The sequence below is a fragment of the Amorphotheca resinae genome, assembly GCF_003019875.1.
Source record: "Amorphotheca resinae ATCC 22711 unplaced genomic scaffold M430scaffold_3, whole genome shotgun sequence".
In the NCBI taxonomy this organism is placed as follows: Eukaryota; Fungi; Ascomycota; class Leotiomycetes; order Helotiales; family Amorphothecaceae; genus Amorphotheca; species Amorphotheca resinae.
The window spans coordinates 1,927,502-1,944,402 of NW_020194473.1; the positions used below are offsets into that span (position 1 = coordinate 1,927,502).

The 16,901-nt window shown below is 50.2% G+C and overlaps 7 protein-coding genes across 7 annotated transcripts; 2 read left to right on the forward strand and 5 right to left on the reverse strand.

Moving 5' to 3' along the window:
- Positions 1 to 4: 4 nt before the first annotated feature.
- M430DRAFT_17271 (hypothetical protein) lies at positions 5 to 310 on the reverse strand (the record flags this gene model as incomplete). Its single annotated transcript, XM_024863636.1, has 2 exons — positions 5 to 30; positions 136 to 310. 2 exons carry the CDS (start codon positions 308 to 310, stop codon positions 5 to 7), a joined length of 201 nt encoding a protein of 66 aa, XP_024723397.1.
- Positions 311 to 774: 464 nt separating this feature from the next.
- Positions 775 to 2,689, reverse strand: M430DRAFT_33861 (hypothetical protein). Its single transcript, XM_024866446.1, has one exon. It carries the CDS (start codon positions 2,638 to 2,640, stop codon positions 970 to 972), a length of 1,671 nt encoding a protein of 556 aa, XP_024723398.1. The 5' UTR covers positions 2,641 to 2,689; the 3' UTR covers positions 775 to 969.
- Positions 2,690 to 2,827: 138 nt separating this feature from the next.
- On the forward strand, positions 2,828 to 3,862 carry M430DRAFT_136191 (hypothetical protein). The gene is made up of 3 exons (XM_024862446.1): positions 2,828 to 3,254; positions 3,303 to 3,538; positions 3,586 to 3,862. Exons 1-3 carry the CDS (start codon positions 2,855 to 2,857, stop codon positions 3,730 to 3,732), a joined length of 783 nt encoding a protein of 260 aa, XP_024723399.1. The 5' UTR covers positions 2,828 to 2,854; the 3' UTR covers positions 3,733 to 3,862.
- A 3,296-nt stretch (positions 3,863 to 7,158) lies between these two features.
- Positions 7,159 to 8,453, reverse strand: M430DRAFT_17274 (hypothetical protein; the record flags this gene model as incomplete). The annotated part of the gene is made up of 2 exons (XM_024863638.1): positions 7,159 to 8,297; positions 8,363 to 8,453. 2 exons carry the CDS (start codon positions 8,451 to 8,453, stop codon positions 7,159 to 7,161), a joined length of 1,230 nt encoding a protein of 409 aa, XP_024723400.1.
- A 1,231-nt stretch (positions 8,454 to 9,684) lies between these two features.
- Positions 9,685 to 11,357, reverse strand: M430DRAFT_98232 (hypothetical protein; the record flags this gene model as incomplete). The annotated part of the gene is made up of 3 exons (XM_024870106.1): positions 9,685 to 10,363; positions 10,433 to 11,195; positions 11,243 to 11,357. 3 exons carry the CDS (start codon positions 11,355 to 11,357, stop codon positions 9,685 to 9,687), a joined length of 1,557 nt encoding a protein of 518 aa, XP_024723401.1.
- A 1,109-nt stretch (positions 11,358 to 12,466) lies between these two features.
- M430DRAFT_136201 (hypothetical protein) lies at positions 12,467 to 13,643 on the reverse strand. The gene is made up of 2 exons (XM_024862447.1): positions 13,548 to 13,643; positions 12,467 to 13,499 (listed from the first exon to the last, which is right to left on the reverse strand). The coding sequence occupies exons 1-2, from the start codon at positions 13,578 to 13,580 to the stop codon at positions 12,618 to 12,620; spliced, it is 915 nt and encodes a 304-aa protein (XP_024723402.1). The 5' UTR covers positions 13,581 to 13,643; the 3' UTR covers positions 12,467 to 12,617.
- A 154-nt stretch (positions 13,644 to 13,797) lies between these two features.
- Positions 13,798 to 16,535, forward strand: M430DRAFT_33865 (hypothetical protein). The gene has a single exon (XM_024866447.1). The coding sequence runs from the start codon at positions 13,868 to 13,870 to the stop codon at positions 16,520 to 16,522; it is 2,655 nt and encodes an 884-aa protein (XP_024723403.1). The 5' UTR covers positions 13,798 to 13,867; the 3' UTR covers positions 16,523 to 16,535.
- Positions 16,536 to 16,901: the final 366 nt, after the last annotated feature.

The window sequence follows — 16,901 nt, forward strand, 5'->3', positions numbered from 1 at the left end:
CCCCTTATTGGCCCAAAACCTTCAGATCCTCTACAGCACACACAGATACCAATTAGCAATCATCTCCTCGCCGTTTCTCAAGCCAAAAAAACATTAAAAGCAAAAGCCCTCAACCGGAAAAACAAAAAGACTCACTCTGCTGCGTAATGAGCAACCCATATCTCTTCTTCAACGTAACCCGATGTCTCGAGTATTTATCATCCGGTGAGAACCGAGCAGGATGCGCAGACTTGGTCACTTCACCATTAACTACTTTCTTCAGCGTGTAGATGCGCTTGCCGGAGGCGTCGAGCGTGTACATGAGATGCATGGCTGGGCGATTTCTGCGTGAGGAACAACGGGTGCTGGTTTTCTTTTTTTTTTGTGCGAGGATGCTGATGGTGTGTTAGCGTGCGAAAAAATACGGTCGAGGAATATTGAGAAACGTACGCGTTCCGTGCAGTTGTGCTGGGAAAGAGTTGCGTTTGCGGCTTTTGATCGAGCTTGAGCCTCAAGATATTTTTTTGGAGTTTTCAGACTTCGACTGGGGTCAAGGAAGCTAGTACCAGGAGAGGTTAGCGCCGAAGGTTGGAAGAAAGGTGCGATCACGTGAACACATTCCCGAAAAGTCTCTGTATTCAGGTACCTATGGTAAGGTAGGTAGAGCAGAAGATTTCTAGTGAGCTTGGGGTGATGAATGAGTTGCAACCTCATCACTCTAACCTTGAATATAGTGGATTTGGTGAAAAGAAGATACAGGAACACTGTTTTTATCCTATGCCACGGAAACACACCAGGCGAATTCCTTTTAGTAGAAGAGTATTTTGGATCATATAATGAGTGCGGGATATTCTCAATAGTCGTTTTCATACCAGCACCTTTATCCTGGGTATTTTATAATATCAAACGCTCAACTCCATAATATGCCCGCCCCTCCCCTGTCGAAGGACCCCCTAACGCCGAATAACAGCAAACATGTACAAAGCCAGTTCATACTTTAGCCTTCTTCCGAACCGTCATACCAGCCGAAAGGACATTGACCTGCGGAGCAGTGCCATTGCTCGATACCGCAGAAGGTGCTTCTTTTTGCTCTTCCGCGCCGGTCTTCCTCTTCTTCTTGACGAGTCCCGTGCTAAGTGTAGTAACACCAACAGCCTCACCTGCATTCCGGCTCTCCACGACCTTCGTGCCAGTCACGGTCTGACCCCAAGCATCGCCCATGCTGCCCCAGGCCCCAGATCGCACTTCGTTGATCCACCTGCTCGAGCTGGAGCTTGCCAGTTCCAGGTTTGCAAAATCCAGACGGAGGAGGAGCTCCGTGATGCGTTTGTAATCTGATTCATCGACGATGACTTGACCTCTGCTTTCAGGATACCATACATAGTAAGCGGTGCGTTCAGGCCTTTCCAAGAGGTAATTCCTATTTTCGGTTTTGATTCGTGGTTGACGTGGGATGATGGGCCCAGTTAGCTTTTTCCGTTTTGGGGTACGAGGCTTCGAGGAACGGTCTGATTGTTGGGAGACTTGGAAGAAACCATTCTCTTCTCTTTTAAGGGATGATTTTTTTGAGGGAATCTGGCTTGAGGGAGCTGTTAATGGGGTGGATGAAAGATCTGGATGATCGGGAACTGGCGACACAGATGAATTACCGTCCTGGGTCATCTGGCTATCACCATCTGACTCTCTAGCTTGCCGTTGAATAGAAGGCGTAAAGACAATCCATATAAAGCCTACTAGTCGTCCTGCAGAACACTCCTGTCGAAACGCCATCATGTCCCAAAATTGGTCTATGGATTTGACGCTTTTCCACTGTCCACTTGCACTGTTTTGACCCCTTGTAATCTCATCGTCAAGTTCATCCAAGTATCGGGCCTTTGGATCGTCTGGAAAGTGTGGGATCAGGCATCTTGGAGGGACGTCGCTAGGATGTCTCGAAATCTGCTTTAAAGGATGGCCCATTGTCCACAGTGACCTTGTTGCTCTCGGAATGTATGAACTTGTTTCGTGAGCATCGAGACCCGGCACGATCAAGTAGCCCTTCACTCCCTCCCATTGGGATTTATCTGACTCTGCTGATGTTTTCGTCTCTTCAATCAGGGGATTGAGAACCCGACACCACCATCGTACTAGCCCTCGGTCATCAAGAACATGCTTGCCATTATATTCGATGCTCCCGGGAAACAGGTATTGATCTTGGGCTCGTGCGAAGAGAGATACAACGCTTTGAATGTTTGGTCTTTGATGTTGTTCGACGAGGTGCCGTAAAAAGGTGCCGCTAATTTCTCGTATGGGAGAGGGTATTCCTTTTGGCAGGTTCAGAAGATGTAGATATCCAGTCGAATCTGCCTTGGAAACGAAAAATGTCGTGTCGTAGGCGGTGGAGTAGATCAACACCTCAATCGCAAAGACCAACACTTCCACTTTCTCAGAGGGATTCTCTCTCGATTGTGTCTGAATGGAGGCAGACAAAAAATGACTCTCACAGTACGTTCGATCAGGGCGGCCTCCTGGGGGAGCTGAGTATATTGCGGACGTCCGTGTAGGAGGGGTTGAGAGGTGATATATCCTAAAACTGACGTCTTTTGGAAGAACCGCGGCTAGTTGTTGGAGCAATGTTGGTGAAGAAATAGCTGTTTTACTCAGCCTTTCGTGTGCAGCCATGATCAGACAAATTACCAAAAATCAAGGGTCATGGTTACGCAAATGTGAATCTCGATATCAATTTGTCCTTGTCGCGATGGTAGGGGGGCGCGATGCAGGGTCGCTCAAAGAAGCTTAGCGTCTCGCGCCAAAATAATTTATGTACCTTTACCTTGGGGACATGGAAGACGACCTTCAGACTCTCCACCACCGAGCTTGGGACAGGAGAAGGACAATGGCATCGAAAACAACGAGTCGATCACTCCAAGCGATCGCAAAACGGGGACGGACAAGCTGCCCATGCTCCGGTTCCAGCTTCTCCCGGAGCCCCTCCGTACGACAATTTTCAGTATCCTCACCGAGACCCGATGTCCCATATGAGAACGACAAGGCAGAGCGGCCAAGATGGTCATATACGCCTGAAAGGATGAAGGCACCCTTTCCTGCAAAGCCGAAGAATCCTGAGATGGCTTGGGAATGCAATAACGACCCGCAATTACTAGATCAATTCTATATCAGATTTTTGGGCCGAGGGGGGGATACCGTTCTCACAGACGAGATCAAATGGCTTGCCATCACACACAAGAGTTTTGACCAAGGGCGAAGAGGGTTCAATGACCGATTGGCGTTTTTCGGTATGTTTTGAAGAGCGGATCATGGCCATCGCATACTGAGCAATACAGGTCGACGGATTCTGAATCTCCAGATGAGTCTAGCATTGCTACACTCGCCAGTAGCCACGAAGACACAGTCATTGCCAAATCCAGAAGACGACCGCGTTCCATTCAAACACCCTGCGTTGGAAGGATTAGCAAACCTGACTGATGTACCGGTCGGAGAAGTCTTGACGAAGAAGCGTCTTGCGGGTTTGGCGACCCAGATGGGCATGCAGGAGATTATCAGATGGAAGCCGCGGATGGTAAGATGGTTTTTAGACCCTCGAGATCTGAGACTGACGATAAGTAGCCGGCCAATTTGGACGCATCCGGTATCGATGCTGTTCTTACGACGACACTATATGCTATAATCGGAGCGATAGCGCTCCAGAAGGGAGGAGACGTTGCGAATCGAGTTACGAGGGAGAGAATTCTGAAGCCACTTGGGATATCATAGCGACATGTATAGCATGGACGGAGTAGGTGTAGAATATTGTACATTACATGGCAGATCTCAACGACGTTTAAACATGTAGCGTCTGACCTGGTTATCTAGTCTTGGTGCTAGGCATAATGGCAAACTTGGGAAACACTGCTGTCTTCTATTTCTTCTCTGCTTAGTTGAGCGTGTGGTCTTCAGCGGTCACGATCGGGATCATTCATGCTCGAGGGTTGCAAGTCCGAATCATGTCCAAGTGGTACTTGACGAGGATAAATCTTGAAAAGTATTTAGCGCAAACCAAGAGTCCGGTATCGTGGGGCTTGAAGCTTGCGGACATATCACCAGGCCCTGAACGACCTCTCGGGGTTTCGAGACACAGGCATCCGCATTACGCGTCTCAAGACCTTCAGAGATGAAAGTCAACCCCGCATTACAGAGCTGAGAGGCTTTCAACTCACAGCCGACAAGCGTCTGGCATCCTCTAGAAGTTCCGGAATCGAATCACAAGCCATGTCCAACACATCCCAGAGAACACTGGGACCGGTCTTATAGTCCCCGAGAGCTTTCAGAATAATGCCGGCGGTTGAGTCGTAGGCATCGAGACCTTGAAGCGGACGAGTTCGCCCCTTGGCAGGCAAGCATAGATACATGGATCGATGATCTGATCTGAAACAAAGTAGCTCTCCAAGACTACACCAACGAGCACGCAAAAACCAAATCATGCCTGCAGAACGTTGGAAGAGGAACTAACACAGTTGTCAGTACGCTGAACACAATACTTCCAGAATATAAATAGCGTCTGGATAAATTAGAGCGGAAGACACAAGAGCTGGATGGTAAGCATTCCGGCTTGGACAAGAGAATCCAACGGCGATGTCTCCATATTTCTGATGGAACTTGCGGGTAGGAACCAGGAGATCAACGAGCAGCTCGGCGGCATCCAGAGGAAATGCGACGAGCCAACAAAAAGGCCTGAAGAGGGTGGGTGATCGAGAGCCTTGATCTCTTGCTTTACCCCTAGAGACGATCCATTTCTGAGGATTTAACTCCGGGTTCCCGTACCAGACGGCTGGCTCTCTCTGAATTAGATATATCGCAACGGTATTCCTCTAAACACTGATTCTGGGCTCTCGTTCCCCTATTTGCCGAATTGCGGCTTCGTAGGGAAGGATAGTCTGGGCGGCGGACTACCTATGTCCCTGCCAATGCATCGTCATCGCCTCTTCAATTCCATATATACTATATCCTCCATCTCCAGCTCACGTCCCTCGACCTTCAGGTTCTCCTTTTTCTCCTTCTCCCTCTCTCCTCTATACTCACCTTACCCGCCTTGCCCTACTATTCCTACCGCTCTACCCTTCCCCGGCCTCTTCGCCACTCTCTCACCAACTACCTCAAAGCATTCGTCCTCCTCCCACCCCCCCGCAACATAAAACTCGACCTCCAGCGCCACGCCACCACCCGCTACGGCCTATTCTCCAAACCCAAGACTGCTGACAGTCTTTAGATCTCAGGCCGTGGGCGGCGAGTAGTGCTAGGAAGCAGGGTAAATAGAGTGCGGATTAATGATTGATTTATCAATGACTTCCGCGCGTTGTTGTTGTTGGTTTTGCTTAACTCTCTTATAAGTTATAACAGGCTGAGAATTACAATGCTTGATTCTATCTTATTATCTCTTTTAGATCAGGAAGATATTGCCTCGTTGCATATTTGGAGTGATATTATGTGGTTAACCCCCGTTTTGAAACCCAAAATGGCTCTACTTAAGGTACCTTGCCTTAGGTAAGATAAGTAGAGGTCGGTAGGTAGGTAAGTAATAAGTGGGAACCTGATATTCCTTATAAGATTTCCTACTTCCCTCTAGTAACAAAGTAACAGAGCACGAGTTGCTGGCTGCATGAGTCAATTCCTCCTCAAATCTCCCCCCAAAATCTCCCCCCAAAATCTCCCCCCAAAATCAAAACTCAGCGTACACGCAACCTTTATCAACAAGCTACATACAATCTAATCAATCAACCATCAAGATCCGCCCGCCATACCTACCTACCTACCAGACTTGAACCCATAAATCAATTTCCTTTAATTCCAGATATATCTATCTATTCATTACCATCATCCATTTTTTTCTCATCATCATCATCATCATCAATAGTCTTAGGTACCTTAAGGTACACATTCTGCTTCAAAAGCCCGCCTCGCTGTCTACCTTATCTGTCTGTCTGCCTACCTACCGACAACTGCATGCAAGTAGATTTAGCAGCACATTGCGACATGCAACAAAAAATCCTCTTATTCCGCTAAGACACCTGGTATCGGCTCGTCCCGAGCTACGTTGCTATACTACTTAAAGCCTAGCTTTTATCGCTAAAAGAAGAGATTATGTAAGGTAAGGTACCTCGGAATGCGGGGTCCAATGATTAACGACTTGGTTGGTGGTTTCCGGGGGGGGAAGAGCTTTCTTTTGTTCGAAGGCTCGATTAATTATTAAGGTACCTACTCGGGGCTTTTTTTGAATGAATAGATTGGCTTCTAGTAGTGGTAGTGGTAAGATAATACGACAGTGAAGAACAAAATAGGACGTAGAAGTAGGTAGGTAGTTTTCACACAATCAGAACTAGGTAATTTAGAAAGTCGCCAAATAAATGTGAGGTTGTTTCTTGATTATTAAAGTGATCGATCGATCGTATTCCTTTCAAACTGGGGAACCACAAAGTGAGTGGTCTGGTCAGTCAAAGAGCAATCCCATCCACCCTGATAATATATATAACACCTTTTAAGCCAGCCACATGCAAGCTTCCATTTCGGTCCACCATACTGCTTTAAAAAAAACAGTACCTAGAGATTTGCGAGCTCTAGAAATCAATGGACGGCTAGTGAACTTTCATTGCAGATAGGTCAATATCGAGTAAACTAAGGTAAGGTAAGGTATGTTGATATCGTACGGCTAATCGGTCGGTATACAAATAGAAATCTACCTAGTGATATTATGTTGATCTATCCTGGGCATGTATATATATATCTTGAGGGTCATCTAGATTATAAGGTACTACTTCTGAGATCATTCTCGTGATGAGTCGAGGCCAGGGCCTATCTATCTTGATTCTAGCTTGCGTCCTTTCTACTCGTCAAGCTGATGGCCTCGAACAAACACTAGGTCAGCTTGAGACGGCTTGGTCCACAGAGAGTTCTTTGATTTTTCGATCTTAGCATGCATGCGCATAAGTAATTGATGCAGTAACTCTATCGCGGAGTTCTTCCCGCTTCACCCACAGAAAGATTCATGAGGTAGGAGGAAGTCGTGTTCAATTAGGTAGGCGTAGAATAGCAATAACAGAGCACCTCCGGCAAGCTATAAAGATACAAAGCCAAAACGCCGAGGTATACCGACCGAACCAAACAGACAGATCCACAAGACGCCCAACCCTCACTCATTACTCGTCACTACTCGTCACCCTTCGCACTCTCACTCTCCCAGACCTGGAATCCCACCTCGGCCTTCTCGATCGGCTGCAGCAGCGCCGCCTTTGGCCCAGCGTTAAAGACATCTCTCTGCATCAACTGGTCGACGTCCAGCTCAATTTCTTTGCCCTTGCCCTTAGCCTCCGCAGAGAAGCCGACTGTGGTGGGCACAGGCGGCTGTTCCCGCTCCCCGGATTCCTCTTCCTCGGAGGGATCGGCAGGGATAATGACCACCGAATCGCCATCACATCCCTCGCCATAGAAGTCCTCGGCGGCCATCTCACTGAGCGGGCGACGGTCAATCTCAATCGCGCCCTCTTCCAGTTGGCGCTGGTGTCGCGCGGCGTGGACGTTTGCTTTAACGTCTGCTATTGAGAACTCGGATTGAGTGGGCCCAGAGAGGTTCGTACGCGTTTGAGAGATGTCGTCTAGAGGAGGCACATTCTCTTTGCCACGCTCGTCATTCATGCGTGCCAGGCGACTTTCTTCATCGCTGCTGATATCCAGGGTGCAGGTAGAGTGCTCCATGAGATTTGTGGCCAATTCCTCATCTGTATCTTCGTGGATGTCGAAGAACCAGGAGCGCTTGCTCTCGGGCTGGTGGAGGGAGACTGGCAGCTTCTTTTCTCTGGCTGAGGCGGCGGAGGTTTGGCGTCGACGGGCCCCGTATCCGGGGATGGTGCCAGATAGGGCAGCATCAATGCTGAACCTTAGACCATTAGATGCACCGAACTTGGGAGGGTCGATGTGGGCGAAGGGCGAGCCTGTTCGTCGGCGATTAAGAATGCCAATGCGTTTACGAGTTGGAGAACGACCAGCAGGCGCGGAGAGGGGAGATGGCTTCGAGATTTCCGTGTTAATTCTGGGCGCTGGGTAGCGGGCGGTGGAAGCTGGTCGACGTGCAGAGGCAGTGGGTGTCAGGGAAGAGAAGCCGCTGGATAATGGTGTTGTGGCTTTGGTAAGAAGGTAGTTGACGGGTTTTACGGCAGAATCTTTGCTACTGCTGCTGTCGGGACACTTGGAGCGTTTGGGAGAGAGGAAGATGACGGGATCGACATTCTCAGCATCGTCTTCGAATATCGCTGCTTTACGTTTGACTGGCGTGTTGAGGGAGGGCAATGCTATAGGAGACGTAAGACTCATGCTAGGAGAACGAGGCGTGAGCTGATGGGTCAATTGAGCATACCATTCTGACGATTCTTGAGACTCGTGAGGTTCTGCAAGCGTGATCCCTCCAGTGGAGCAAAGGGTTGCCTCGCAGCTGCCATGGTAGTCATCGTGAGGGTGCAAAAGAGAACAGACTCGTGCCGGACGTTCAATTCTTTTGGAAGTCAAATGCTCTCTCTACAGATGGCAATGGTAGTACCGAGGGTAAAGGACAGACAGATGTCCGGTGCGCGTCGGGGACAATGTTGTTGTTGTTGTTGTTTGATTGTTGTCGACGAGCACAACACAACAAGAGGAGAGGGGGATTTCGAGATGGGAGGAAGGGAGGGATGCTGGATATATTAATTAACCAGCGGGCGCGCCCTGCTTCTGCCTCTGCGACCCTCCAAGCCAAACCTGAGCTCCTGGACAATATCACAAGTCTCACTGCTACCTCGCACAGCGCCCTTAACTGCAGTAGTGTTCTGCGACCGACGCGTTTTGCAGCGTGTTCTTGCGCGACAGGAGCCAATCACACGGAGGGAGAGGAGGGGAGGGATTCCTAAGAGCGGGATCGACAGGGAGGAGAGTTCAGAGAGAAGAGCGGCGTGAAGACCGAGGATGTGCGAGTCGTGAAGAGCGTCTGCGTTAAACTTTATGCGGTGGGAAGGGCGCGCGATGAATGGACGGACGCCGCGGGTTGAATCACGGGGTAACCGCTTTTGGCCACGGGCGGGAGGGGGCATCGCGGCCGACGCGACCATTTAAGGAGAGGGCGCGTCCCCGCGATGAAGAGACGCGATTTTTCTGCTGCTCGAGACGGGTTGGCCAGAGATTTAGAGCTGCATCTTCAAGAGCCAGACACTCCTCCACACCGTCTTGACTCTTGAGCCGCAAGAGGCGTCTGCCGTACGGGTTCATCTACTACATATTCCTCGTCACCTATCAATCAAGACCATCCATTCGCTTTCCGGGTTCCTACGGACGTGTTTCTGCGGCCTTGTTGCACATGTACAGTCATTGGATTTGAAGACTTTTTCCACAGCCCTCGGGGCTATGCTTAATTCATGCGATGCCCGTCATGATCGCCTTGCTGTCGGCCTACTGCTCTTACAATCCCGTCGCCTCTCTTGAAGTGCATTGTGTGTCAGTGAACTCTTTTGCCAGTCATAATTCATATATTATTGAAAGGAACGAAGGCTGCCCTCGAGCACCATGGGGACTATCGTCTAAGGGTAAATTAAGCGCTAGTGAAGGACGCCGGGGCGGACTCGACCGTCCAAGAGAGTGGAGCCAATAAGAACACAAAGCAGAGCAGAGTTAGGTAAGGGATGTTGCATAGGAAAGAAACCCCCCTTCGATTCAGCCATCCATCTCTCCCAGTCGCGGTCCAGCACTGCTATCCCAGTCATTACGCTCGTAGTAACGGAACACCAACTCGTATCCGTCGAAATCATGCACGATCCTGTCCACCCGTCTGTACCCTTTGATCTTGTCCATTCTCGCACTCCTGATCCTGCCCCTCTCGACCGCCTCGGCATTTGCTGCGGAATCGCCCAGTAAGCCCAGTTCGCGGACTTCAGTTGGATCAGCCTTGGCTTCGAAGAGCGTAACGCTGAACCGACCTGGCTTGAAGATATCCACGACACGCTCGATCACCTCAGCTGTTTCACCCCCGCTTCGGCGTGCTGGAACGTTGGTCTCAAAGGACGCATAGGAGTACAGAGGCTCTGGAGTGACATGAACCGTGAAGTAGTGCGTGGCAGTACCTGCTTGATCCGGAGCTGGAATGACACCATTGGCAGAGAATCCACATGGTGTGAACAGGTAGGCATCAACACGTGCATCGGGATATATAGTAGTCGGATAAACCTCCGAAAGACCGCAAGCCTCGGAGACAACCGTACCAAGAGAGTGACCTTCTGTGCCGACCTGGCTACTGAGCTCTTCGGGGAAGTCAACATCATAATCAGGAGTATAAGCGCTGTGATCCGAAGAGGTGTTGCTGAAGACGTCGAAGGTATCATCATGAACCGATGCGCTGGTTCCGCTCAGACTGACATTGGACTTCGTCATGCTTTCCCCATTCAAATCTCCTAAGCTCTCCGACCCCTCCTTGGCGACCTCCCTAACCCTCTTTGAATACTTCTCTTCCGCGACCGCACTCGCGTGTTCAAGATAGAATTGCTTGGCATTCTCTGGGTCAAGATCAGTCATGAGGACCTCAAGAGTCTCGTCATCAGTGCGCCAGGCACTCTGCCCAACTGCAAAGGCCGTACTGGCTGGAACCTGCAGGACCTTTGTCTCGGTGACCGTTCTCTGGTGTTCCGGGGTACGTGATGGAGCAAGCGTAGTGTTTGGCGCGGTCAGATAGAGGTACCAGTGATCCCCATTCATCTTGCCGACCATATACGCACTACCTCCTGTGAACATGTGATCAAGATATTTCACCTCTTCTTTCCAACTACGGTGTGGTCCATGCTGCTTGTCTGGGAACAGGAAGTTCTTTCGGCTGTAGAAAACTCGGTATGGCGTAGCTGCTACCTGGGTCTTGTCTATGGAACCAGTGCTTTGAGATGGAAACCCGGCATCCACAGCCGCAATACTCAGCATACGATGAAGTCCGAAGAGGAGCGTAGTAGTACCGCAGGTCTTCAAGATGAGTTTGTGAGGGAAGACAAACATGCTCGACTCAGAAAGGAGGTAGGCATCGACATGCTCAGATTCAACCACCGAAAGGATTTTGCAATTGACTTGATCCAACATTTCCTTCCATTTATCGACTGTCACGGCTTTCAAGCCATTCTTTTGAGATCCGGGGGGGAGGGCTTCGGGTGCTGGAGCGAACCAGACCTCCAACAGCTTCTCAGGTCCTAATCAAGTCAGAAGTGACCATGCCAGAGTGACCTTGCATTCTTACCTTCAAAGGCATTGCTAGAATCGAGATCAATAGTAGCCTCTCGATTGATAGTCAAATGTGGTGTACCTTCAGAAGGTGAGAGCGTATATGAGGATGGAATCTCAAGGTTGACCATATCTACACAAGTAGGCGGGTATCGATTGCTGTCTAATGCGGCCCGGTAATTATTTATGAGGTTGAGGCAATTTGCTGGCTAGTACTGCGAAGCACTATCTGCCACCCAGACGAACCTTGCGGTGTCCGCCTGAGAAGAGAAGGCCCACAGGACCGTGGAGTTAATAGTGTGCTGGCGGCGCCAGCTAAATGGGAGATAAATCGAACGTCTCGTAGGGACGTTATGGAGGGCGGGTGCACAAGGGAATAAAGAAGTCCTTTGCTGGAGGAATATTGACTCCTTTGTCGGTATCCTCGCTCTGGTAGAAGCCGATACCGTAGAGGGATATCGGGTCTAGCAGACGAGGGTTATCTGCAATAAGGGATATTCGGTGAGGGTTATGAGTTGAAGGTGGGGCGTGGCTGATGCTATCGAGGCCTGAAAAGAGTAGAGGTCAGCATTTTGGGGTGGCAGAAGAAATTGAGGAAGGATAATCCAATAAGCTGTCATAAATTCCGCAGAGCAAACTTACTTTGCTGGCTTGGATAGGAATCGTAGAAGGGCTCTGGTGCTCATAGGGGATTTTGGAAAGGCTCTCTGAAAGTTTTGCGGTGCCGCAGTCCAGGGTCTAAGACACTGCCTGTGACAGAGTGCAAAATAGTTGCAGGTTCAATTGTGTATGGAATTCATCGAGATTGCGGAGGTTTTCGTTTTGGGTTGTCGTTGGCAAGTCGTGGAGTCGTGGATTCGTTGATAGAAACCTGGTTCAACTTCGTCATTGTCAGCGCAGGCACACGACTCATATGACAGCAAGCCTACCCACGTTTGAGTTTCTGATCAAGCTTCTATGGCCTCAGGAGAAGAAGAGCTCTAGAATGTCTGGAATGTCGACGAGAAGAAACAGAGAGGCAGTAAACGCAACTGTCGTGATGATGGTGACGGTCAGTGTGAAGGATTTTTTCCGCCAGTCTCGCCCGTACGTAATAGGATTAGCCCTGCCGCTGACATCTGGCGGCTTCGATACCCCACCATGGCACGTGATCGCTTTCCTTTTCCTGCCACGAGAGCTTCAGCGGTGATGATGCTTCCAGCCCAGATGCTATTTTTCAGACTGAACTCATAGATATTTTGACGAACTGGGTATAGATTTGAAGCTCGATAGAATCCATCATCACTCTACTATGAACCAATATGTAGCTGGCCACCAGCCTGCCATGAAAATGCCCAATGATTCCCTAAACGCCTTCGCTATGCACCAGGTCTTTTCTCAGGCCAGGCAGTCTATACCCGGCCTTCTACCACCTCCGTGACGGCCTTGGTAATATCCCCAAAGAGTGGACACAACGAACAACTCTGGTACTTTCGCACCAACTGCTCCGGATCCTTCACATCGGCCGCCGGGTTTCCATGCGTCTGGCCCCCAATGTCAAGGCCATTCACCTCCGTGCCCACCGGATATACCGGTCGTCTGCCTGTCTCCACCAACATCACAAACTGCGGATCAATCGGGACGCTACCAAGGAACTTAACCCCAAACTCCTGTGCCATGACCTCGCCTCCGCCTTTACTGAAAACGTTGGTGCACTCTGAGCAATTTGGGCATACAAATCCACTCATATTCTCGACCACCCCAATGACATTTATCCCCGTCTTCGCACAAAAGTTGAGCTCCTTTCTGACATCTGCAGTAGCAACCGCTTGCGGCGTAGTGACGACCACGGCGCCCGCGACTTGCCCAGGAAGGGCAGTCTTCAGAAGCGTCTCCGCGAGCGAGATATGCTCGTCCGACGTCCCAGGCGGGGTGTCAATAAGCAAATAATCCAGGTCCCCCCAGTAGACATCACTCAGAAACTGCCTCACCATAGCGGTCTTCTTTGGGCCCCTCCAAACCACTGCATCGCCTCTCTCCCTCAGCAGGAATCCTAAACTCATACATGACAAAGCCCCAGTATTTGTAGCGGGGTCGGCAGCGTGGACGGGGACGGGAACCCACCCGCCGGGCGCCTGGGTCACTTTTGCGGATTCTATGCCAAAGAGACGTGGTATTGAAGGGCCAGTGAGGTCGATATCGAGGACTCCGACGGATTTTCCAGCCAGGGAGAGGGAGAGGGCGAGTTGGGTTGTGGTGGAGGATTTTCCGACGCCACCTTTGCCCGAGAGGATCTTGTTGCTATTAGCGCTATTTCCCACAATTTTCGGGGGTGTACTTACAAGGACAATATGCTTGATTCTGTCGAGTGACATCTTGAATATCCAAAAATCATTCAATGTCCTGTGCCGTGTAGTTGTCGCATTGTAGAAGCTGGCTGGCGATGATTTGGAAGAAATTCTTATCGATTATCAATCTATTAGCGGGTCGGCTTTTGGCCCGCTTTCGGCCCTTTGCTTTTCCGCCCCGCGCTTATCCCGGACCCTGAGTCCTGGACAGGCAACTTATTATTTCCATGAATAACCCAGTTGGCGCAGCTTCTACCAACAACAGCATGGCAATGCGCTACAGCACAACAATATGAGAGGCCTCTCTCACCTCTATGGATATGGACGATCCTTGGGGCTCTCCGTGGGCAGAAGAATTTCAACACCCAATCCCAATCCCGAATGCGAAGGGAGGAGTTGATGGACTGAACTTGGCGCCGCTCACTACGGGGAAGGATGGGGTCCCGAGGGAAACAACGGATAGTCCTTGGGATGTTCCTGCCGATGAGTTTGGTGATTGGGCGGAGTTGCCGGGGGAGCAGGATATAAGGGGGAGCGGAGAGGGCCTTGATGGCGTGGGTGGTGGATGGGAGGTTCGGGAGGACAAGGACCTGACAAAGAATGAGAAAAGAGGTCTATCGCCACGCTGGGGTGAACCACAGGCAATATCTGATGATGGCATACCGAAACTGTCACCGGGTCTCTTACCAAAACCCGAAGAAATTCTTCGACAACCCTCCCCAGATCCTTGGGCTACGGTTACAGCATTAAGTGACGGGGATCACAAGGAGAAAGGAGAGGAGAAGCAGAGCCAGGATACTGACATTGGGTCTGAAAGCACACTTCATGTGGAACCTCCAAATGCTTCGGGCGTGGACAAAGACGGGGAGCCATTACCCGAAACCAATGATTCAATGCCCGAGAAGGATGGAGGAGACGGTGCAATTGTGCAGGACAGTCTTGTGGATGGTTCCAATGATGCCAAACTCCCAACGGAGGTAGCAGAACAAAGCCCAACCGGAAAAGAAGTCGACGAATCCTCGAGGCCGTCCACTTCTCCATCAGACCACAGTCAACATGACGAGGTCCCATCGGAGTCGCCCAGGACATCTTTGGATGAGGAACCTAAACAATCCCAGGCTACAAGGCATGTCTCTTCGAAGATACAGGAATTAGTTGAGCATTTTGATGGGCTTGCGAAGGCACAGATTGAGGAGCCTGTTGGCGTCCGGAGGAGCGAGAGTTCTGGACGTGAAGATGGTGTAGAGGAACCACTCAATCCAGAGGGTATCCGCCTTGACGTTGGCATTGAGGTTGCCGAGAAGGATAAGGGGGATTCAAATGAAGAGGAAGATGACGATGATGACTTCGGGGATTTTGAGGATGGGCAATCCGAGATCAGCGAGCACATTGCTGAAGTCAAAGACCAGGCTGTTGCGATTGCTCCAGCCAATGATGAATTGGAAAATATACCGCTCGAAGGTCCCAAAGATTTGGGCGCTCCAGCGGCATACGCTCGGCCAATACGGGCTCCGGAGAAAAAGTTCGGTCGGGTTGAATTCGATATTGACATGTCAGCAGTGGACAAACTCTATCCAGATCTGAAATTCGAAGGCCCTGCTGAGAAGCTGTTCATACCGGATACGATCCCCCACGACTCATTCTCGTCTTTGGAGCAACGTAAGACGTGGTACAGGTTATCGCGGTATGGTAGTATGCGGAAGCACAATAGTGGAGATGAGGATAACTACGTTAGCATCAGCTGGGCCCAGTCACAAATTCGTCTAGAAACACTGAAGATTGTTCAAAGATGGATGGAAGAAGATCGTATAAGTGGGCGGGTAGTGCTTGGTGGTGGCGGCAAAGATGGTTCTCTATTTGGTTGGAATGATCCGAAGGCAGCACCCGTGCCACTTGCCTCTGTATTTGCCGCGAAGCGTGCGAAGAAGAAGCTACAAGCTCCGGAAGCTACTGTGCCCGTTCCTGAGGTTCCTAGGGAGTGGCCCAAAGACCTCGTAAAGACGCGCTCGACGTCTCAAGCTCGCTCTCCATCTAAACAGAGACGACGAAGCTCTGCAAGGTCTACCAAGGAGTCGGATGATACCAAGCCGAATGTCCAATTCCCAGTAGCAAGTTTCGGTTGGGGTGCTGGATCCCAATCCGAACCTCCTCTTCCGGGGCCGGCTTCAAAGCCCATCCCAAGTCCGCCGAGTTGGTCAACACCTCGACAGTCAACATCATCTATTCCACCACGGCCTTTGTCGACTAGCTTTACCCATACTCCTACGATGCCGGCTGAGCAGAAGCCTGTTGACACAGATGGACCAAATACTCTTCCTCCCATAACCAAGACTTCAGCTCCATCCTTGCCACCTAACCCTGCTATAACAAGTCTATCCGGGGATTCCGACGATGATTGGGGTGAGATGGTATCCTCTCCAGTTGTTACTGCCCCTCCAGCGCCGCCGCCCTGGCGGGGATTGACCCACAAGAAATCACAAAGTCTCATCGGAGGCCCTGTACCGCCATCAAAAGCGACCCTCATTGATACGCGACCTCCAACATTTCCGTCAGTTCCAAGTCACAGACCCACTGCGAGTCTTGATCAGATCCTCGTTCCCAAGACACGTAGCAATATGAGGTCAACCCCCGGCATATCATCAATGAACACATCTACTTCGAACACCGCCATACCAACCACAACCAAATTTTCCCCAGCTGCTACACCGGCAGTCACTACCGTTGCTAATGGCAATTACGACCCATGGGCATCAGCAGACTTCTCCTTTTTTGAACGCGCCCCGCCACAGCCCAAGCCTGCATCACCTCCAAAACATAAGCCGGCATCCAAATCTGTCAGTTTTGGCAGCCCCTTTCCTGAGCCTTTACGACGAAATGGGGGAAAATCAAGACAAGAGATTGAGCAAGATCGCATCGTGGCGGACATCATTAAAGGTCTACCCGATCTCTCCTACATGCTACGGCGATAACCCCCCCCCCCCCACCACATTTACATTTCTTCAGCATGCATTTCTTTGGTGTCTATTTCAGGGACCCTTGATGAGAGAGAAAAGAAAAAAAGAGACAGAGAGGTATATATGATGACCGAAAGACGAAGCTTGTATATACAATATGCATTTAGCGTGGAGTCTTTCCAGTAAGCGGGTTTGGGACCTTTTGTATAGAAGGTAGCATGCGTAGCGCGGGCGTTTTCTTGTTGTACTGTTGACTTCTATAGAATCTTTTAACGTACACTGTTTTATTTTTTATGCCTACATTGTTTGTACACATGTACATAAGGAGATAGGAATGGATACTGTATATTGATTGAACCGGCATCGCGTCTCGCTTATTTTCAGGGGTAAACAG